Source organism: Athene cunicularia, assembly GCF_003259725.1.
Source record: "Athene cunicularia isolate RWA chromosome 19 unlocalized genomic scaffold, athCun1 chr19_part1, whole genome shotgun sequence".
In the NCBI taxonomy this organism is placed as follows: domain Eukaryota; kingdom Metazoa; phylum Chordata; class Aves; order Strigiformes; family Strigidae; genus Athene; species Athene cunicularia.
The window spans coordinates 716,115-740,649 of NW_020799124.1; the positions used below are offsets into that span (position 1 = coordinate 716,115).

General features: G+C 41.8%; 1 protein-coding gene across 1 annotated transcript; it reads right to left on the bottom strand.

The window, feature by feature from the left end:
* Nucleotides 1–571: 571 nt before the first annotated feature.
* On the bottom strand, nt 572–19,759 carry PAFAH1B1 (platelet activating factor acetylhydrolase 1b regulatory subunit 1). Its single transcript, XM_026861504.1, has 10 exons — nt 19,528–19,759; nt 17,179–17,263; nt 13,914–13,988; nt 12,685–12,891; nt 10,589–10,757; nt 8,277–8,379; nt 7,242–7,470; nt 5,791–5,892; nt 5,033–5,189; nt 572–3,781 (listed from the first exon to the last, which is right to left on the bottom strand). The coding sequence occupies exons 1-10, from the start codon at nt 19,557–19,559 to the stop codon at nt 3,708–3,710; spliced, it is 1,233 nt and encodes a 410-aa protein (XP_026717305.1). The 5' UTR covers nt 19,560–19,759; the 3' UTR covers nt 572–3,707.
* Nucleotides 19,760–24,535: the final 4,776 nt, after the last annotated feature.

The following is a 24,535-nucleotide window of genomic DNA, read 5'->3' on the forward strand; positions in this document are numbered from 1 at the left end:
CATTTAATAGTTTACCAATTGGTACAATAAGATTTTTTTAATATGCAGAAAACATGAATAAATTTTGTTTTACACAGTCTGAGAGCAACAAATCTTACTGTAAAACACAGAGCAGTATTATATACATTCCTTTACTGATTTTTTTTTTTTCCTTTTTAAATTGTGTCAATAGCTTCAGTTAACTCCTACAGCCTGGGAACTGTTTTCTCCAATTGCAACCTCTAACATCGCTCTTATGAAAAAATTCGACGTTTGCCTTCATGTCAATGTCAGGATCAACTTCTAAAACGTGAAGATTTTGCTAACTTATCTTCAGAATGAACTCGGGGAAGCCTGAGGGATAGGCAGGACAAGAAAGCAGCTACTTACATGACACAGTGGAAAGATAAAAAGGCCAGTTAAATCCAGTTGTGACTTGTAAATCCAACTCAACCTTCCCTGCTCCGAACACGTTTATCCCACCCTTTATGCACGGATTCTTGCTGGAAGATTCTCGGTATTGACTTTTTTAAATACACTGGACGTTATGTACAGCCGGACAGCAAATAAGTCATTCTAAGTGCGTTTTTTCCTTCACTCAACTCAGTAATTTCTTTTTTTTAATATTCAAATTATTAAAAGGATTATCAAGCCACCACTGTCTACAAAACAAAGTATAATCTTTTTCTTTTAAATAGCTTTCACGCGAGTCAAAAGCTATTTAAGAGTGATATTATCAGGCAGTTCACATAAAAACAGGAGGAGGCAAACAGGAGAAGCAGGGTACTGACAGTATAAGTAGACTGGGCTTGGTGAGTCTATAGCCAAAGCTTCCAAAATACTACAGTGCTCCACAGCCCTTGGACAACTTGCTAGCAACTAGATTTTTTTTTTTTCTTTTTAATTAGTGCCCCGGGCACATCATTGGTCACACCATACACAAAAGCAGGACGGTTTTAATTTTTTTTTTTAATCTTCTAAAGTGCAAGATGCTATAAAACATCAACTTCCAGATTATGTCTAAACCACAATAAATGTTGCACTTTTTCGAATGCATCTAAGACTTCCTGGGCACGTTACCTTAGTGTGGCACTGGAATGTCTGTCTGGTTTTAAGCCAAAAAGTCTGTATTGTCTATTTGGTAACACGGTCTATAAATGGTTATTTTTAAGCGATGCCAATTTTAGGAAGGAAAGTGGCAAAGCAGCAGTGAACCTCTTACACCCCCTAATAAATTCATTTTGTAATCCAAACCAGTAACCTCATTATTGTACTTATCATCACAGGAAAGGCACAGGATTAGCTGACAGAAAACATTGCAAATAGTGGAAAAAGTCCAACACAGTGCGATACCGGGGAGCGACACTGCAGGAAACCCTCACAGACCCAACTCCTGTTTTTTTTTTTTTTTTTTTGTCTACACAGGGCTTTACCTTTTGATCCGGCCAGGACCATCCCTGAGATTATTCACTCACTGCTTACTGAAGGAGAAGGTTGCAAACCGCAGCGCAGAAGGACTTCGCAGAGCGTTTCACACAAGCAATTAAACGCTGCTTACGACTTCAGTTGTCTGTCCTTGTAAAGAGTGGTATGCTAAAGGGAAAAAATGCAGTAGACAACTTCCACTTAATAGGTACCTTTAATTTCTCATTCATGTTTATGAATTATGTACATGAGTGCGGTTGACTTTTATACTTAAATAAAGTTTATAGGTCCTATCAGGAACTAGACGGACGTGCTACTTTACAGTTGCAGATGCACTGAGGAGTTTTAAGATGTACTTACTACCTGTGTATCTGGAACTCTCAAATAGGACAAAAAAAGCAGCAAATTTTTCCAGTCCAAGCAGCTAACAAACAAAAAAAATATTTTATTTGTGCATGCTTAACTGCAGAAGAAACACACACTGAAAGTTACATAAACCACTGGATTGAAGAGATTAGCCTGAATCTTAAACTGGCTCCACAACCCCACATCAGAACTCCTCTCCCCCCCCGCCCAGAGGCCAGGCCCCGGTGCCCAAATCCAGCTCCCCCCAGCAGCGGGGTCCTCCTGGGGGCCACGGGAGGAATTAACCCCACGGCCCTCACCGCCTGACTGCGGACATCCGCCAGCGACCCTGCGTCGGTCAAGGATTCGTCTTTTTAAAAGGGACAGTTTTAAAAGCCACATTATTAAACAAAACGGATAAAACAGAGCACAAATTCACCTGTTAAAACATCAGACTGGTACTTCATTATATTGTAAATTTTAACGTGGATTTTTAAAAAGACCTGGTTAGTTTGATAAGTATTGCAGTTCTTCGTTATCTACAACGGAATTTTGTCACAAAAATGCTGATTAAAATTATTAATTTACAATATTTCCATTCACTTCAGATCAAAATACGTAACTTTAGGGATACGCAATTTAAAAATTGTATACACCAAACAACATAAATACTCGTAACCAAGCTGGGCTAGTCTTGCTGACAGGATTTGGTTTGGGTTTTAAATGTTTACTTGATAGCATCATTCCCACGGATGGACTTTGTTTTGTTGATGGTGCTTCGTTTTTCTGCCATTATAATCTGAGTCTCAAGGTATTCAAGCGCTTTATTTAAAGCCTTTAAATACCGTATCCCAAGATATTTCTCAATACGCAAACCACAGCACGGTTCTATTCAAGCCACATTGTCTTGTCAAGGTAAGCACAACCTCATTTTCAAAAGGGTTTCCAAGGAGGCACTAAAGAAACTGAGAAACCTTCGAATGCCCCAACCTCCTGCAAGTGAGTAAGAGGGAAGTAAATGTACTTGATCCTGTTGTGTAATAGGAATTGCACATCTCTAACAAAACACTGAAAGCAAACAGCAAGTTGTACCATGGCAGTCATTTGGGAGATTCAGCTCTATGGGAAATCAGATCACTAAATTCTAGTGGGATGGACAACTCCTCCTGGAAGTTCGTCTAGCATTAAAAAAAAAAAAAAACAACCAAAACCCTAAACAAAAAAAACATTTAAACTTAGTTTAACAGCACAGCTTAACCATTGAATGACCAAATAAAAAATAAATACATTTATCACATCAGCTGCTACTAAGATTTGTTGTCTTATTTCAGGTTTACAGTTAGTTATATAAATATACCAACCCTTGCGTGATAGGAGGCCAAAACAAGTGTATTCTGTTGATTTGGCAAATGTTTCATGACAAATATTCCAGAGTTTAATTAATTTCCATTAATTACATATAAGGTTCAGAAGATTCTGAATTGCAGCCTTATTATCTAGTATTCTTAGAGAAGATTTATTAAGCACACTTAAGTGATGTTACATAGATACACATTTCTGAAAGAGCCCTACAAAACTTTTCCCAAATGAGGTCACCAATTCAGGCACCAACAGACAGCAGAAAGAAAAACAGGTATAATTATCCGACATAGAACGACACTGTCAACTATTCAGTTAAGTGCCCTATTTCAATTATCCAACTTCTGCCTTCTTAGGTCTGATGTGACCAATGCCAGCCCATGTTCTTAAACCTATGGTACTTCTAGACAACGTATGTAAATTTACAGTATACAATTTGGATTCACCATGCATGAATACTTTGTGTGTAACATTTAATAAGCTCAATCTACATCCAGAATAATTTACATGAAAGGACAATATTTATTTAAACAGAGCTCAATGGGTAACCATGGTATCTGAGTGCATCCAGAGGAAAAAGGGGTCAAATGTGAATTCAATCAACGGCACTCCCACACTTTTACTGTTTGATCTACACTTCCAGTAACCACATACGGTGCCGTCTTGTGGAAATCTGCGAGGAAAGAAAAGCTTACGTTAAGAACGAGTCCAAAAGTTCAGTATTTCCCACTCTCACTGAATGTCATTACTTTTTCCAAAAAATTCTACCAGCTCAAAGACTAGATTTCAAAGTTCGTCATGTCTGTAGTTCTGAAGGCAAATTCTCTCATGCAAGTGTTTTGTAAAGCATGAAAATCTACTTTTGGTTCAGTTATAAAGGAGCTTTCATGGAAAAGAAATCAAGACAAAGTTATAATGGAGTTCAAAACACCTCAAATGGAGAAAACTGCTGAGTACTACCAGCAGACAGAACTTCATGTAAAGAGGTATTCAAGAACCAGAAGTCAAAAACTTGGTTTTTTCTTTTTGCTGTAGACAGTACAGGCTGTGAGCTACTACTAAAAACAAATGTGAAGTGTCCTGTTCCTCAGGAGATGCCAAAACATTTCATACACACAAATCAGCTTGGGAGTGGGTCAGACAGCGCTGGTGAGTTTAACCAGGAGGAAGCAGAACGCCTCACCATGCGGAAAGGTTCAGCAAACGGGCTGTGAACTCAAGCAGCCAATTCCAAGGTCAGTCTAACCCATGACTGATCAAACGGTAAGTTCTCTTTGCCCCTCTCTGGTCTCCAGCAACTTACGAGTGAAGGCAGAAACCCTGCGTTCCGATTAACCCTGCAAGTTTGATCAGGAAACCTCAGGAGCCATTCCCAGGTTCCCTGTAGCCTGACTCACGCAGCTTCCCTGAAGCAGCTGTCAACTGCCAGAGGAACCCAGAGAAAAAAGAACAACAGCCCGGACTCCGGAGTACAGCTAGCTTTGCGGAACAGGGAGGGGTTGGGTTGGGTTTTGCCAGGGCAGGGGGAACTAATGTCTACCAAGATCTGGCTAATACCAACCAGGAATGCCCAGGAATTCCAAGTACATTTTTTTTCTGTTTTGCTTTGTGCCAACTCCCAAGCTCTTTTTTTTTTTTTTTCCCCCCTGGGCAGGCACTGGCAATACAGCATGCCCAGATGTCTACACACTCCAGAGCACCCCGGCAGTGAACATCTTTATCCAGTGTGCAACAGTGGCAAGAGAAGTGGAAAAATCCAGCACACTCAGAATTCCTATCTGTCCTTATCTGATTAAATTACACATGGTACAAAGCTTCACTGGAATCCCAGCGTGCGGGTCTATCTCAGTGCTCAACTTCAGCTGGGGAAGATGTGGCATGATGTGGCTGTGGCTCTGCGCTCTGCAGCAAGCACAATACATACCCAAAGAGGTAACAAAGTGTTCGTGCGCATTGAGGGTTTTCATGCATCGCTTGTTCTTGAAGTCCCAGACACGTAGAGTCTTGTCATCAGCACAGCTCAAAATAAATTTTCCCCCAGAGTGGAACAGAACGCCACGTACCCAGTTATCATGGCCCACCTTGTGATAAGGAGAAATCAGTGAGCAGGTGCAGGCTGCGGGTGAGCAGCCTACGAGTGACACTAGGGCGCCCGGAGTGACGCCCTGCGCGGCTCCCGCGAGGGCTGCGTCGGGCTCCCTACAGCCCAGCACAGCTCCCAGGTTAGCTGCGCCTTCCATTATTACATCTTTATCAGCGCTACCAACAACGTGAGTTCCTGTCCTTGAAGGCAAACAGACAGAAGCGCTCAGGTGACCTGCACTGGTTCTGCTCCCCACGCCCATCAGGGGCGCCCAGCCCAGCCCGAATCCCGCGGGAAGGCCCACACGGGGCAGAGCACAGCATTTCCCCCCAAAATTCAGCTGATTATCAGCATTTCTGTAACTGAGCTGCTCCTCACAGGAGCTACACCACAGCACTCCTGCTTTTTTTTTTTGATTCTTATCTCTTACCAACAACAAAATCTGAACTATAGAAGCCGTTAAAACTGTATTTCCAGTGTTTATCTTATTTCTGTAACGCTGGCTTCTCTTGAAAACGTAAGCATGTAAGATAATTCATCCCCTTAAAACTGGTTTTACATCTCAGCTACGACCGCCAGAAAAACACCGGTGAACTTACGAGTGTCATAAGGCACATGCCAGTGCTAATGTCCCACATCTTAATGGTCTTGTCTCTGGATCCAGACAGCAGAAAAGGCCCAGGCTTGCCACTCTTCTTAGTCTACAGAAAAGCATGGTTTAAGTTATGGCATATATGGGGAGGGGGAAAGGAGGAAGCAGATCCCTTCTGAGAGCTCCTTCTTAGTAACAAAATAAGATCCTATGCCAGCTTACAGCTAATAAACTGCAAGCGCCAAAGCTGAGAGTCAGAGCATTTTGTTACTAACTTCAGGAGAAATAAGCAACAAAATAAAAAGAATTACGCAATCTGTAAAGAGAAGTGGCTCTATGTCCTGCTGATGCACCAGGCCAAATACTACTGCGAATCCACCGTTGGCTCCTGCGAGACACCCTCTTCCGACCGCCGGCACGGTTCAGGCAGAGCCTCAGGACAGGGTGTGAAGGCCAGACATACCTCTGTCCGCATTCCTCATGAAAAGTAATGCAGCAAGTTTCAGAATTTGTGAAGAGCTCCTACTCTGAACTCGTTTCTGCCTGTGTCAGGCCCAGCCGGGAGGACTGACCCGGCTCCCAGCTCCTGCCGAGGCCCCGAGCCCCGCGGGAAGGGCGCACAGAGCTGCTCGCACCGGCAGAGGGCACGGGAGGCGCCGCAGCACCGGGCCAGGGGCAGCCAGCCGCTGGAATTTACTTTTAATGGCAAGATCATAAGGATCTGTCAAGGATGCAAGACGTAATTTGTAAAATCCATCACTCGACAAGTCCCTGTCTTCAGTGTATCGACTCTTCCCCTTGGGTATTTGTGTCCTTTTTGAGGAAGAGGCCAAGACAGAAATCCTTGGGGGGGGTTTAACTAGAAATTGGAGTTAATTTCTAGCTCATTTCTTCTCCACTGTGTCACCCTTAGAAGGAATTTTTTTCTGACCTTTAGTCAGCCTTTCTTGGAGATTTAGTGACCGAACCAGAGAAGACCTATCTGTGATGACAGAAATGGGGATTTACTTGCCTTCTCTGTGCACTAGGACATGGTGGGCAAAGCTGAACCAGGGCGACACACCCGAGGCACCTTCACCCCTGCACTCCTGAGCCCCTACACCCCCCCAGCTTTCAGCAGCTGGGTGTCCGTAGAATCGTCCCGTTACGCCACCTCTCCCTGCTGACGTATGTGGAAGCGGCCCCGCTCCCAGCCTCCTCAAACAGAGCCTCTCTCCACAGGTCCCTGCAGAGGGTGGCTCCTGCTGTTAGCACACACGAGTGTGGCTGGGAAGCCAGGACGGGGGATCAGCAGTGCACCAGGTATGCCCTGCACACACACACACCCCCCCTCTATCTGCCAAGCGCTTTGAGAAGGAAGCTTTGTTGTTCTAAACACTGCCCAGAAAGTTCTACACAGAGTATAGTAAAAAAATAACCTGACGGTATGTGTTTATTTAACAGCATTGGAAACCTCACCTCTGATCCCGTAGCTTCTGATATGGTGGAGTACGAGCTCTCGGGAGCCCAGGAAATGCATTCTACCACGTGCTCGTGTTCCCGGAGCTCAGCTTTGCATTCCTTTGTCGCTACCACCCAAACACGCACTGTCTGGTCATTAGAACAACTGGCAATTAAGGTGCCATCCTGGTTAGGCCGCACCATGCGCACCCATTCTCTGTGACCCGTGAAAGTCTTCACACAGTAACTATTCAAAAAAAAGAGAAACAAAGTATGACTCAACCTCACAGTAAAACCATTACACATGCCTCTGAAATTTAAAGACGCTTGAGACCTACTCTTAGAAGTCAAGATAAAATATTTTAGCATGCACGTGTCCACCCTGGATGATGATGTACAAGGGCATAAGGCAGTTCATGAAAAGGAAGCAGACATGAGAAAGAAATGACAGCTAAGAACTGGCAAATCCTTGTTAAGGTAGAAAAGCAGGAAGCTTGGGGAAGAAAATAAGTTGACGTGACAGCTTGCATTAAATAGGTATTTTAAGAACAAGTAGATATTTACAGGTCATTCAGCCTTCACCTGCAGCTTTTAGCAAATGGATGGATTAGAGACAACTGATGAATGAAATGAGGAAAAAAAACCCACAAAACACACACCACCACCACCACGCCCCCCCAAAACCAGAGCAGATATCTTGATCTGTATCAAAAAAAGTAACAGATTTCTCCTCCCTCCTCTCATGCACCCTTTAAACTTGTGGTTAACCACTGCATTTATATTCCCACCTGGTCCTGAGTTACAGTGTTCTACCCTCACAGCTCCCAGAAAGACAGAGCCAGTTAGTTGTAATTAGTCAGTACTAAAACCTAAAACCCTGTGCTTAATGGTTTAAGGCAGAATCCTTAAGTGAATTACTCTAAAGGGCACACTATCATACCTCACTCCAAATCATGCTTGCCGACACTGCAGAGTTATGAGGCCCGTTGCCTACGAACAGTGGTTTATGCTCGTTTTGTTTAGGTGCTGAGGTTTAGCCAGAACTGCACTTACCCTGTTTGGACTTCCCACATTTTGATAGTTTTATCCCTTGAGGCAGAAACTATATGATCTCCATTGGGCATGATGGCTACTGAAGAAACATTATGATCATGACCTAAAAACAAAATCAAACCGTTATTAAGTGGTACTGTAACAGCTTTTACAGAGCACACAGGACTTGCCATTCTTTTCTCTTGGGCAAGTAGCTGCAGCAGTAGTGCATGGTGTTATGGAATAATCTCTACATGTAAACTGGGGTTTTATGGCATATTCATTTACAGTTTTAGAAACCATACAGCCCAGACACTGAGCATCTTTTTAAATGGTTTTAAAAATCTCTTTAAGATGTTTCAAAGCCGAACACTCACCACTGCAAGCAGCACTTCTACACAGCTACAAAAGCTGGTAGTTTAGAACAGAGATGCTGCAGTGACTTGTCTTTAAAATGATGGGTTAGGTCTGATTACAGTATGCTGATGCACTGTGCAGACGTTTAAAAGGAAAATGGGCCTGCAGCGAGAGGCATGCCAAGCCTCACTGCAGAGCTTAATGCTAAAAGACTGAATGTATCCAGACATCTGATAGCAGGTTTTAAAAAAACCACTGTGCTGGTTTGATCGAAGAACCAACCATGGGACAGGAGCTTCTACTACTGCTGAGAGATGCGAGAGGAAGATGATCAGTGATGGTCCAGGACAAAGCATCAGGGTCATTTCCTCAACACAAACTCCTTGTGACCTCGTGCATGTGGTTTCAGCTCTTGACCTCACTCATCCCACAAGCAACAGGACATAAAGGGAGATAACACACTCCGTAAAGACTATTCATTTCCACCATGACAGTAGTTTAGAACTTAAACTTCCCGAAGTGGCAAACTTTGGAATGAACTGGTTTGAACTTTTCGTATTATCCAGAACAAACTGCTGGGTAGGGTATTTTGACAAGTCCAGTGACTATTAACAGTTTGGACATAATTCATGCACTTGTCTTACTTTAAACTCTGCAACTGTCCCTACTTAAACTGTCGGGATTAGGAATTAATCTTCCGAGATCACTAGTTTAGAGTATATATAATTTATCAACAGATTACAGTAATTAAATGGCTTCTTTTTTTTTTAATCTGGAGAGCTGATGTTCTTTTTTCCAAAAAGTTCTAGACAGTAATAAATTGCTTTTTTCTTTTATTGGCAGCTACACTGAGTCTTGCAAGCCACATACCTACAAGATACAACTTCACAATTTTCATTTCCATTTTTTCCACTAAGAACTCAGAGCCCCTGGTGAGCTCCTACTAAAAAGCAATCACACTCAGTGATCAAGTATCTGAAGAGGCAGAGAACACCGGTTCCAGGGCAAGTATCGAACTATACAACTCCTCACCGCAAAGATTATTTATTTCTTTTTACCTGAAATTGAGTTGAAGGGATGTAACTGGCAACACCCATGAAGCTGGTTCACCCATGCCCATGTTACAACACCACTTCACAAACCCACACATACTGCACGTGCGTTCATATAGAAATCTTTAAAGGGCAGAAACCCCTCCCTGTGGCACTACTGTATTTTCTTGCTATCAGCCATCTGCAATGCCTGTTCTTCCTCTACTGTAGTGCTCTGTGGTGTTCAAAGAACTGTGTGCACAAAAGCCAACAGCTTTCAGTTTTCTTTGGTACATATTGTGTGTGTGTGTTTTCATAAATCTCAAACACGCTCCATTCCCACCCACCACCTTACAAGAAGATATTAAAAGCAAGACAAGCAGCAGTATAAAAATGCTTTTACATCAAAACTATAAAATAAATAGTTGCCGTTAATATTAGAACCTCATAGTTGTGGCGGTTTCCCATTTTTTCTCCTGGCTTGTGAGCCTAATGCAGAGGGCACGTTCATCTGAAATGGGACCACCATGAGAGCACGGGGCTGCCCAGCCCGGAGAACAGCGCTGGCACCGCCTGCCTCCCTCCTGCAGCATCCATCGGGGGGGAAACAGAGGGCTGAAGGAGGCAATTTTTTTACTGATTTGAAGGCACAGTTTTATTGCCTAGTAAGCTTTTAATTTTTAGCGTTAAACCCCTCTAAGTGGCATTTCATTTCAGTATCATTATGGGATGCTTCCCACAGCATCACGCACTGCAGATCTCAGATGCTATTTTCCTCCGTAGACCTTAGTTACAGAGCACTCAAAGCATCAAAATATCCCCCCTCTTTCGGACAATACTCTGGTTTATAACCCCTTTCCACATCAGTGGCTTTCCTGGATTAAAAATAAATTAAAAAGTCTCTTCACTTTACAGACTGCTAAATCAATTCCCTTTAGACCTTACCATGCATAGTTCTGATGCACTCAAAGCCCTGGAAATCCCATAGCTTAATGGTCATATCAGCAGAACAGGAGGCCAACAGTTTGCCAGTGTGGTCAAAGGAAATATCTTGCACAGAGTCTGTATGCCCCTTAAGGGTTCGTTCAAAGTCTCCCGTCTCATAATCCCACACCTGACAAGTGAACAGAAAATCCGTTAACAGCAGCCTATTACTCTTTGTATTCTCCAGCCTTACATTTGCACTCTGCAGGCCAGTCTGGCACCTTATTCAATAATTAATTGAGCAAGAGACAAAGAAAGACAGCCCTAAAAAGCCTAACAGCATAGAAAAATAAGCATTATTTTTATATGATTTTGTTACTTAGAAATTAACTGAATTCATGTATCTTGAAAGCCGTTTTCCAGCTAACTGAAAGCATTATAAACACAGCAGGAAAACAAGTTCCACTGTATCGAAAAGTCTTAACACCCAATACCCTTAAAAATAAAGAAGATCAACTCATAAAACACTGGACAGAAAAACCTCACCATGTACAGACTGTTTTTCCCCATCTCTTTCTACGCCCGTTCCCTGCCACAAGCAGTACAGACCATTTTCAGCTGGTGGGGAAAGCATCACCCCCCCCAAGCTTTATTGTGGCTCCAGAATTTACCTGCTGCTTCAGAACCAAAGAGCAAACATTGTGTGTCCTAAAGAGCAATATTCAGAACGCATTGCTTTAGGGATGATAATCCAAACCACTGTGAAGTTTGATACGCACACATTAGATTACAAAATTTGTCAGACATTAAATAAACGCTTGCGGTTAATAACTGCAAGATAGCACGAAGTCCTCATTCTCACCTCCTAATTAAGCCAGTCTTCTATCATCTAACCGCAAACAAAAGCCTTTGAAACAAAACAAGCTCCTGCAGATTTTATTGTCTCTCAAGCACAAAATTAGACATTTCATTTTAAATTCCATCCTAAACAAAAAAAACCCCACACAAACAAAAAACCCCCAACAACAAAAAGAATCCATCATCCCAATAGATTGCAAATCACTGGGAATGCAACAGTCAGAAACTAAGCTACACAGCTTGACTTCAAGAATAAGGAAATCCATACAGCATATCCGTAAGAGGGAGCAAACCCAGAGCTAATTAGGCTCCTCCAACATCTGACACACAGAGCTGTCACTGTTTCAGCTGCCCTGTCTGCTTGAAGAAAAAAAAAACACAACAAAACCACCCCACAGTCCTCTATGTTCAAGTCTGTTGCAGAAACAAGAACAGGTTAAAGCTTTTCATGAACTGATCTGGCTGACAGGTTTTATTTTCATCTTCTCCAGCAGGTAGCCACTATTAGAAAAGCTTGCACTTTTAAGCACGTCGCTTAATACGCTACGCAACATCTTCCAGAACAGCACTTTTCCAAACAGTTTCCAAACCAGCACCGAACAATGCGAAGTCTCCTTTACTGGAACAATTCCCTTACATTGTGACGTTCAAACAGCAACGAAATGCACGATCGTGTCTTTACTGGGTGCTAAAATGAAAAACTACTTGCCTACTACAACAAATCTCTTCACGCCACTGTACGCTGCAATAAAGGCCTAGGAAGGCCATTTAAAAAGTTACTGGAAGTCACTGGGACTTGCACGTCCCATTTGGAGTAAATGGGAAGAACTAATTTGGAGTTAGCACAGCTGCATAACCACTTTAACTCAGCTTTAAAAACTCAGATGACTTGAGGCAACCATCTTCCTCCTCCTCCTCCTCACATCACTACTCTATACATTATGCTGTCCCTCCCCTGCTGATCCCCCACTGATCCTTTTTCTGTTTCTCCAGTCTCTAAATCCACACTAGTTTAATTATTTTTTCCTCAAAACAAATGTTAGTAAAATACTCTTGAAGATATTAATTGGACAAGCATAAAACTAAAACTTAATAGATTACACGGGACATGATACTTGAAAGAACCTTCCCCACGGAAGCTAAAGCAGAATCTGAAAGACTCGTCCATCCGTACAGCGCGCGTCCGGCTGGACGGACTGATGTCACGTATTGCACATCCTCTGACTTGCTCGGTTTCGTTTTCTGTAGCAAACACGTACCTTTATTGTGGCATCCTCTGAAGCAGAGACCATAACACTGAAAACCGGATGGAAAATGACTCGAGTGACAGGACTCCTGTGTCCACTCAATGCATACTTCTCTGGAGGACGAGGAATCCACTCTTTAGGGTCTCGTTTCTGACCAAGAGGTCCACCTGATGTAAATTCTTCCTTAGCTTCATTCAGCTTCGATTCTAATTCCATTACCTAAATTAACAAATTTTAAAGAGACCAGTCATTTCTAGTTTTATCCAAGATCTAATTAATTCACCTTCACTCAATAATCCAAATACGAACTTTATCCCAAACTCACAGTAAAGCAAAGATTGCATGGATCCAAACGGATTACCGGCATTCAATAGTGCCAGTATTTCTAAAAATCAAACCTAAATTAATCATTTATTCTTTAATAGTTTAATCGTTAATAATTAATTGTTCTCCAACTTCACAAATATTTTGACGGGAAAAAAAAAAGTTCTACAAAATCATGTTCACTCAAATACTGTACAAATGTTTGAGCTACTATTTTGACAAACTACTGAAGGAGGTTGTGTTAAAAAGGAATGCTACTATTGTGATCATGTTTTGTACCCCGGGACAGCATCCATGTTAACCAACGGCAGAGAAACTGGAAGTGTAACAAAACCCCAGACAGAGTAACCCTCACAACAGATAGGTCTTTATTGTTAGGAGAGTGATTTTTTTTTTTTTTTTTGCTTTTAATACACTCTTGATCCATTGAAGCCTCACTAACAAAAGTTCTGTACTGTGCACTTGCAGTAGAATCACTTGCTCTAATGCACTGGAGTTAATGGTTTCCTCCCTCTAATGTAATGGCCAAAGACAATTGGCAGCACAGGTTTTTACCTCCTTTCTAAACCAGTCAAGCCTTCTGGAGGCAGCTATTCAATCTTTCCACTCACAATCTGCCTCAAGGCACCTCTTTTCAGCTTCAGAAACTGCACGTGCAATCCACAAACTGAAGTCAAGACATCGTTATAAACAAGCTGAGAGGATGTCTCTGCGAGCACCGAGATAGATGAAACATTTTATACAACATGGATTTAGCTATTTTCCTGGCTCAAGTCCTCAAAATTCATCTTTGAGGCATCATTTTCTAAACCCTGCATTTGTCTGACAGGGAAAATACGTAACATTCTGTTCAGTGATGAATGTTTGCTTTCAGTCATTACTTTTAACACATGCAAATCCATCAGATCTCTACTTACCTTCTTTTGTAATCTTATAACGGATGTCCATTTTTTTTCCAGAAGTCCAGCATACTTCTTATCTAACTCTTCATTCTGAGGAGAAGCATTTAAATAAATAAACTCTAGTTCTAAAGTCTGTAGAAGTGTTTCTTCAAAGGCAACATAAAGAGCTCGTATTCACAAAAATCTCTTGACCACAGACAGAGGAATTCAAGAAAGAGACTATAATCAGTTTTGCTATTTAAAACAGAACAATCACACTTCAAATTTTAATAGCTACAATTTACATACAGAGAAATGAAGAAAATACTTTAAAATACAATTTTAAATTAAAAATACTGAAGCAGTACAGATTAATGGTGGTAGATTCTGCAAATAAAATCCAAAAGCTAGGACTCAACTGTTATCTCTGCTGTTTTCTACCTACATTACTTGAAAGCTTTTTACATGCTCTGCCTGAGAACGTTGTGTCGTATTCTGTTACAGGATTCCCCCATCCCTCTGCCCAACTTACTCTTTGGCTCCAAGGACCAAGATATACACAAGTGGTAACTAGTTTCTCAGAGACAGCCTCCTTTTTCGTGCCCACCAACTGGAGCAGCGGGGACTAAGGAGCTCCCAGCCCCAAGTTACGGGCGTGCTGGCTCTGTGCCTTGGTGGTACGATGACTTCTCTCGCCGGAGCACACCCAGTCTGAAGGTGGCAGCCAGCTGTCCCAGCAGGATTACATACACTCCACCTCACTTGGAAACCATTTAGCTCAAACTGATTTTTCTTTTTTTTTTTTAAACTGTTATAGTTAACCTCAAATTACCACCGTAACACTGCAGTACTTTGTGTCCACTGTCCCTGCATCTTCAGTAACCAAAGCAGAAAGACTGCTACACCTGCCCTACTGAACACCACCTCAGATACTGGAGAAAGCAATGCTCATTTGGCAACTCTAATGAAACTTTAATGAAGAATAATTTTTTTTTCCACTACATATTTTTCTCCTTGGGCTCTAAGGAATAGGTGAGGAGCAACAATGAACAGCTGATGTTACTGTAAGAGCCAGAGGATTACTCTTCTTTTTCCTCCCACCTATTAACACAAGAAAGAGGAAGAAAAGCAACACAGAAAAACAAACCAGAGGCACAGAAGAATAATTAAATGCTGCACACTTTCTTTCCGTGTACAAAATGACAAACTCATACTAGAATAATTCTGAATTAGATGGAGAATAACAAAGGCATGGGGAACAGAACAATGCCGTGGCTTACTCCATAAAAGCTCTGAGAGCTGGCTACCCTGGTCAGAGACCAGATGTTAACCTTCAGGGGCCTTTGTAAAAGCTGGAGTTATTTGCAGGAATAATCAATACAAAAAATTAAATCCCTCTCTGTAAAGCTACACTTGAATCTCTCCAATTTTCTGAAATCATTTCTGCCTTTAACTTTTGGGTTTTTTTCATTTTAGTATAGCCCCATCCAATTCAGATTTTCTTGCAAGAAAGTCATGTGGAACTTTTAGCGACTGCATCTTCTATTTCCCTCAGGACCATCCAGCTTATATTTAGGTTGCCTTTTTAACCTCTGGGAAGGGAAGACTTAATTAGGTTGATAGATAAAGCAGATAAGGGAATGGTATTAGGATTTTCAATTATAAGTATGATATTCCAATTTGTCATTTCTACTTGTTTATTAGATACTGGAAGCAGATTGGAGAAATTAAGTCAAACTTCACCCAAGAATTCTGGAAAAAGAACAACACAAGATTTATAATAAAGAGGCAAGAATTTATCAACAGCCAGCACAGAGAAGTTTACTGCTCAATCCAACTGTATCCAGAGAAACTGAAATTCAGATGAAATGCACAAGCTCCTATGCTAATAAGCAGCAAGTTTAAAAAAAGATACCGAGAATCATCTGATACAAAGGAAAATCAACAGAATTGAGTTGCAAGAAACAACCGTTCCAAGCCAGCAGCATCCATTCAGGCTAACAGAGTTGCTTACAGACCTGATCAACTTCTATTAACTATTTTGGCTTGCCCTTCTACTACGCGGCTAACCAGCTGGTATGCATCAGTTTCAAAGCAAGGATTTAACTACTGACCCAATTCCAATCACAAAACAGACTTCCACTATTTGCTCTGTAAGACAAAGGTGAGGACAAAAGCAATCCTGTTTTGTCTTCCTGTTTCTTAAACATTACCAGTCTCCAAAGCTGCACACTCTTAGACCATTTCCAATCTGGTTACAAGAGAAGAGTCTTCAGTTTTCTAATTTTGGATTGCAGAAAGTTTATGCTTTTATGCAGAATTCCGTGATAAAAATAATCACGGTTAAGGAAATGACTTACAGGGAGGGGAGGTGGGGATGCACACAACAGCAGGAAACAGAAATTAAATGTGTTAAAATTAAACATATTCTTCTGATTATTAAGCACAGAATAGTTTGGGCTGGAAAGGAGCACTTGAGGTCATTGTCCAGGAGCAAACTGCCCAGGACAGTGTCCAGTGAGGTTCTGAACACCCCGCAGGACGGAGACTCTTCAACCTCTCTGGGCAACCTAGTCCAGTGTTCAACCACTCTCACAGGAAAAAGAAAGTTTTAGATTACGTTCAGATGGAATTTCCTGTGCTTCCATTTCTGCCCACTGGCTCTTGCCACTCGCAGCTCTGAGGAGAGCCCAGCTCTGGCATCTTCACGCCCCCCCCCCTCAGGTGTTTATAAACAGGGGTAAGATCCCCCTGAGCCTCCTCTTCCCCCATCTAAACAGTGCCAGCTCCCGGCCTCCCCCCACAGGAGAGATGCTCTACTCCTGTATGGAGTTGCTGGAGCGAGTCCAGTGGAGGGTCATGTCTTCCCCCCCCTTCCAGACCATCTTCTATCATCTCTCATACAGTCATGTTGCCTTTTGTTGCCTTTGTTTTCTAGCACCTTTCTTCTTCAAGTACCTAGGGCCTCTTAAGACTTGGATTCTTAAAAGGTCATTACAGGGAAAACTCAGCATCATCTAGACGAGTGGTAGCCAGACACGCACACAAAGAGACTAAAAATATGCCTAAGTGATTAGTTGAAGATAAAGGTAAGAGTTTTGCTCAAAAAAATCACCAAATCATTCAATGAATATTTTTAAATTTTATGACAAGGCAATAAGCTGTATGAGTTTACCACCTCCAGTTTGGAAACTGCATGAGCTAACAGGTAGACAATTGTACATGTACAAAAAGGACAAAAATGCCTTAAAAGTATAACTCTTTACTTAAAATACAGATGAAGAATCTTATTTGAACTCACCACATCTAACTCAGCTTCCTTTTTAAAAACCGAATACGCCTCTTCATAGCCATTAGAACGAAGGTAATCTGCTATTGCTCGATTTCTAAAAAACAAAGAACAGTATCTTCAGCCACAAATCTGAACAAGAATAGAAGAACTGGTTCATATTTCTCTTCTTTTGTAAAAAAGCATGATCAACATCTAAGCCTTCAATGCAGTACAACAGCTAGGATAGGATTATTGGGTTTGTTAAAAGCCCAAGCAAATTTTATAAACACAGCTGGCAAAGAGATTTTGCTTCAAGATGTCAACAGCAGGATACACTTTATTTTAGGTTGGGTAAGGAGGTTTTTTTTTTGTTTTAAGTTACCAAACATTGCAGGAGCATGAGTATACTTATCAATCTGTATTGTACATACACCCCAGAGCAGATACAAAAGCAACAACCGCATCTACATACTGAAGTTGTGGCTTTATCTTTGAAGGAAAACTGGTTTGGATAGAACAGTTTAGGGTACAGGATTTTACTTCAGTTAAAGCTGAATGAAACACTCGGTCCAAGAGAACAAGTCTTGGCTTTGTTTTTCAGAACAATACAATAATTTTGAGTTAGATTACAGGAAGATCCCTTGCCTGGGACCACAATGCACAGTGCTTCAAATTTTACATTATTCTTCAAAACATTCAACACTTAGATGCAAGACAATTAGCAAATTAATCTGCCTTGAACCCGCTCTCAAAATAGAATGCATTTGGTTTGGACCTACTCAAAATTTCAATATTATTCTAAGTCTTCAACAAGCAGACAGGACCTTCTGCTTAAGAGAACATGTCTAATAAGGTAATCCTGCATTTTCCAAATTTACTTCAAGTGGATACGTGTTTTCCAATCACACAACAAAGAAAGTTTGCTTAAGAGTTCAATGTTCTAAACTGACTGAAAGGTAAAATTACTTTCAGTTACTTTATCAGCCTCCACAAGGAAGCCTAGTTTTGTTTTCTTACTATCCCTCACTTCTTGGGAAGGGATACCTGTGTGTGTACATACACATATAGGGAGGGGGGAGAAGACATCCACATGCTACAATATTTAAGTAAACTGATACACAGATACTTATTAAAAACGAAAATCAGAAGCTCATTTACACAAGGCATTCAAGAGAAAATGAATACCCTTTGGTAGTCAAAGGAGTAAGCAGTAACTTTTTTTTCTGAAAAGAATTTGCTTTTCACGTGAAAACTCTTCCTGTGGCTTTCATCACACTCTTCTTTCCTACCTTTTACAGATATTCAATCTCTCCTCAGACATTCAACTCTAAATATAACTCTGCATGCAAACAGAAATTTCAAATTTCTCCCCATAAACAACATTGCTAAAACAAAGTATTGCCTTCTCATCAGCTCTCCAAAGTAAACCCTCAGTCTCTGGCCATTTCCCATTTCCATTCATAACAGTTCATTACTTCCATCTCCCCATTAACACATGCACTTTGAAGTTTTTGCCAGGAAAAAACTTCAGAGATTTGAAAAAAAAAAAAGTAAACCTGAATGTTTAAACCCCAGAGCGTCTCCAAATCTAATGAACAAACAGTTGTAAAAATCAAAATTTCAAGAAAGCTTCTACAATTGTAGTTAAGTATACGAAACAAAAACGTAAAATGAATCCTATGTTTAATATAAGGGGGACTGAACTGTTACTAGAAAAGTGAATAAGCTGTATTAAAAACCAGAGAGCTTACCATGGACAAGAGAGACACCAAATGCTAAATGATAGTTGGGCCATACTTTTAAAAGGAATAAAAACCCCAAACCAACCCCAAACTGTATTAATTTTTGAAGCTGGGCATCACACAAGACACTGACACCCTGAGTGCTACCGACCCCTCGCTCTTCCGTGGTGTATTACAGAAGAGAAAGTAAACAAAGGTATGGAACTTGACAGCCCATTCCTAGACGCATTATCTGGAAAGAATTACATATCTTAAACTGAATTAAGGGTGGGTGGTGGTGGTGTGTTGTTGGTTTGGGGTTTTTTTGGGGGGTGGGGGTATTTTAATTTTGTTCGTTTGTTTGGGTTTTGGTTGCCTTTTCTTCTTTAAATATACCTTCCATTTTAAATACAATCTAAGAAGTCAAAAGACAGACTGTAATCACAATGCAGCACATGGCAATCAGATCCTTATCTACCGAACAAAATAGTTAAAAAGTGTCAGGATTTACTCAAGTAAAATTAGAATCCACAAATCAGTTTGGAGCATATATTGCAATGTGCTTGCTGCTTACTGTAACCCTTTGGTAACTCTGTGACTGAAGTCAAACCAAAATAGATAATAAACAAACAAATAACAAAACTTAATGATTCCTTACAGTTCATCTCGTTGCCTTTGTGACAGCACCATTGTGGCTGCGATGTCGGGTTAATGTGATTCAGCAGTGGCTGCCTCCTCAAGATCTAAAGCCTGCAGAACCCTAGATCCACAATACAGTCTGCCACAGAGTGGCTTAAATCAAACTATTTATCCAGACGTGAAATCCAGTAGGAAATCCGGAGGCATTCAACGCAGAAGATTCAATCCATCTAGAAGAAAGGGAAAGAGACACCATTAATTTCCTTTAAATGAGCGTTCAAGTCACTCCGGGCTGACACAAAGATTTCAGTACTCGATGCAACACCCCTCTGGACAGAACAAACCCACTAAAACTGTAAATGCAGTTTTCTTTTGCTAGTCTGGATTTTGCCCTTAGAGCACATCTTCAGCCTGGACCAAGCAGTCTGAAGAGACTTGTACACTTGCTTTATTCCCCCTCTTCCCACCACTCCTCCTTCAAGGAACAGGGAGCTGAAGGAGAGGCCTTCAGACACAGCCCAGGTCTAGTCTGTAGGCAACTCCATCACGTTTTCTTGCGATGGAAAGAACTTGGGCCCAAGCGAACAGCCTGCTTTTTGCACTCACTACTCTTACCAAAAATCCTCTATCCTTATGCTGGATTTTTTTCATCTTGTGCAGATTTACCTCTCCAAACTGAAGCCAGCAAGGTTCATTCAGTTAATTTTCAACACACACTAGAGATCAGTAACGCTCTCCTGTATCTTTCAAGCTTTGGGGGACAGTTCAAGGAAAGACGAGAACGTTCCAGAAGGGGACTATGGAAGATGCTCCAGCACACTTCAGGCCATAACCAATGGCATCAAGGCACGCTCAGTTTCTCACTGCAGCTCGGTCATTAGGCAGTTCTTTAAGATTTACCCAAAGAGCATCTTTAAAGACTACAGCTATAATTCAATATGTGAACTGTACAGTAGGTTATTACACAATTGTATTAGACAAATTACTTTTTCTGTTCGAGTAACACTACCTGAGTTCTGAAGAACCACATTCTAAAAGACAATACTTGCCTTCTTTTCGATTTACCTCGCCCATATTTGGGGTACAGCAAATTTTTCAACAGATCTTCCATCTTACCAGACTAGCACAATTACCACAACGCAGAGTTGCCACAAGCCTGTTGTTTCAGCTGAGTTCAGACAGCGACTTGATCACTACCCACCTGAATCACCTTGCACTGTCAGAACACAGCTGAAATTTGATGTATTCAAGATCACGTTCCCGTCAGAACCGTGCCTTTCACAAATTACTTATTCAATCCCTCCCACACTATTTAATAATCGTCTTATTCAGTAACACAAACTTCAGTATTCTCAGTGTATAATCTACTTCAGCTGGACAGTTTTAATCTCCATCAAGGCGCCATCACCAGAACCCTTGAGCAGCACTGCCCGATTTCTGCACTGCAGGTACTCTTTGTAAGCAACGTCATTATGGAAAGTGCTGAAGAGAGCATTTCTTGCATACCCAACAAGTCTGCATAGAACACATCATTTACTCAAGCTGTTTAGCAAGTTTGACCAACCAGCTTTTAGCAAGGAGATAAACTGAACACGACAATACAGAGACCCAGGAGATGGCAGCTGGGTTTGTAAACTTTCTACCAAGGGCCTCAGGAACACGTCCCCACTGCCTCTGCCCGCGACACACGGGTACACAACGTGCACGGTACGACCTGGATAACAGCTTTGGGTTGGTATGGAGCCTCTTGTAGACATTTTCTTACATGAAAAAATTAAAGAAAATACTAAGCTTGTATCATTAATGTCTACTTATCCATCACAGGGGATCAGGAGCTTGTTTCTAAACCTATCTAGACTCTGCTGTCTGCTTCAAAATAAGCTTAAGCTGCAAGTTGCTTGTATTTTGCTCTGCTGGTGGATTTTCCATGCCAAATGCCGCGCACCGTAACGCTGCGCTGCAAGCCTCCCGCTGCACTCACTCCTAAGGACAGGAGCACTCCGAACAGGCAAGACGCTATTTCATTAGTTTGACCCCTTTCCCTAATAGCTATTTCAGAAACAATTCAGCTGAAAACTGACAGCACAGGCTGGATCCTTTCAGAGAACAGAAGCAAGCATTTCATTTATTCTTATCCCATACCTCGCCCCCTGACATGTAAAGAGACAACTGGTTTTCAATAGATGCATCTTGCTCACTACACAGGAGTACTGCATACAAATTAATGGAAATTAGTTAATATAAAAAAAAAATCTATTGAAATGATCAGAAGAAGTGCCCTCTAGAGGGCAATGCTGCTATAAATTTAAGTACTGAAAAAAAAATAGAGGCTTATAATGGCTGAACCTCTGCACTTCAGTATGAACATAGCAACGCTTTCTGTAGCAATAAACACTGTGAAGAAGAACAAAACAAGGCACTTCTTTACAGAGAGAAGCACTGTCTGAAGCACAACACAAAGATATAAACTTCCAAAATCTGCCCGTACTACTACCATGGTAAAAATCCCAGTATCAAACCCAGAAGGTGCGGTTTGTATCATGAACTACCACTAAGCAGCGAATGTCTTCTAAGTCCAGCATCGTGCAGTAACTCCAGTACAGAGCATACTCCAATATTTTGTCAATTTTGTCTTCGTGTCTAGGAGGTGCAACTATAGCACTCGCCTAAAAATAACAGCAACTAAGGCAAACCTTGACATGTCATCTAAAGGCATTCCCCCCCACCCCAATGTAAAGTAACCCCGAGCGTCTCCTCCCATATCCCTAACACTTTGCAACACCTGACCTCCTCCATCGCTCCAACTCTCAACTGCTGTTCAGAAGCAGATCGTAGTACTGGAGAAATTTCAACAGCTACAGGGCAAAGCAGCTATTTCTGCCATTAGCAAATTACAGCTGGTCCACAGTAAATTACCAGTCAACTGATCTACAGTATCTCTCTTCTCCAAAAAGTGTCTGTTCCAAACACCCTTCTCGGTGTTCTTGGCTTTTTAACTACAAAGACAACACAATACAAGGCAAAGTATTTTTAGGGTAACCTCCTTCATATACACCCTTTAACAAAAGGCAAAACAAAAAGAATGAAAACAGAAAAAAAAAAACACCCAAGCAAAAAATGTCCAAAACCAAGAAGCCCCGAAGTACCCAACTGGAATTATACACCTGTGGCACTTTCAGAAAGAGGAGGGATGACTACTGTCCACATGCACTGCCTTTTCTTTCGCTCGAGAAGGCTTTGTGACATACACAGCGCAGTGGAGCAAGACTAACCAGTCCTCCTCCAGAGCCTATCAAGGTTTATAGTCACCACTGCGTTACACACACCCGCACACAACCTCAGTAATGAGAGGAAGCAAGTGTTCAAAGAGAACCCCTGGGAAAAAAACAAACCACAAAGAAACAACACCTGTTCGTTATATCTTGCCTGAAATCAGCCATTTTTAATATCAGCAGCTTACTGTGGCTACGGTGGTGTCAAGTCAGAGCTAGATCTTTTTTGAAAGAAAAGATGTCTTTGTATGAACGAATTTTAATTTGCTCTGTACAGGAGAAAGACTGAACTTAGAGTCATCCATTGAGTAACAGCTACTAATTATGTGCAAACCAGGATGTGCCTTTTATTAATAGCCCCACTGCAAAAAGTTTTAGTTTCAAACTCAAGATCTATCTGATTAGACATCAACAGTCTGCATCTATGAAAGCACCGAGTGGCAAACCTCAGCATATGTACGATCTTGCAACAAAAGTGGGCTGCAAGTAATTTGGGCAAGATCCGCTCTCTGGATGAGCATTCTCAAATGGGGAGCTAGGCCCAGCTGAACGCACAATGCTGGAACAGAGCTCAGTCACCCCTCCTGGCAGTACAGTATCTGCTCAGTTTTCTAGAACGGACAGGCACCTGGTGGGAGAACCACCACAGACATTACCCACTGCAGTTTAGGTAGGCTACTTCTCTATGAAACACAAACCATTCGGAAAAAAAATACTTGTAACCTCCTCCCCAGCTCCATTAACAGGAGTGTATCCTCAGACAACCGCACCTCACCTCAATGGTACCTTTTCCACTTAGCTAAAGCCCAGCCTGTATACTTAGGACTGGTAGAAACGTATGAGCAATAAGGATAGAAAATCTAATTCAATCCTTAAGTGCTGTAAGACTGGAGAGTGGCACACTAAAGCATAATCTTTAAAAAAGACAGCCAAGAATCATCACAGGCGATTTTTTTCCCTACACAAGCTTTAAAACATACAGAACTCTGATAAAGACCAACAAATTGGGCAGAAGAACATGAAAAGCAGAAGAATCCTTCCTTGTAAGGCAAGGTGGAAACAGCACAGTGCAGGTTCTTCTGACTTTCTCATTAATAAAAAAGAAGTGGAAGACCCCGTGTCTCTTCACATCTAAGAATCACCTCCCCTCCTCCTAAGCTGGAACTCAGCCATTCCTAAGCTTCCCCACGAGCCAGCTGCACTCACCACAGGACCCCCCCTGCGCTGAGGGCACATTCACTCCTCCTGAACCTGCTCGGAGGCTCAGAGGCTCTGCCCGTGCCTTCAAAGACGGTCCCACCCTGACGGTGACGAAACACACACCTTCTGCGAGCGCTCGGCGTCAAGGCTGAGTCTAACTCCACACTCCAAGTAGCATCACAGATCTGATATTGCACGGGAACCACCCTCTTCCTGAGGGTGACTAAGACATCCATCCTAACAATCCAAAAGACAGTTTCTTCTTCCTGACTTTAAACAGTAGGTCCTTAGACCGGTGTGTATCAGTGTGGTTCAAGTGCTTCCCAGATTACTGGAAAACTTCACAATGACTTCACAAGAGAGAGCTGCAAGCCCCAAGATGCACAAACAGCAAACTGGCACAGGTTTGGCTGTATTTGTTAGCTCATTGAGACAGCTCCATACACAGTAGGTACTCAGAGCACAACAGTAAACAGACAAGCCAGGAGTCCCCTCAGCTCACGATACGTCAATGCCAGGAAATGATAAGCCTTAGCTCGTAGGTATTTCTGTGAC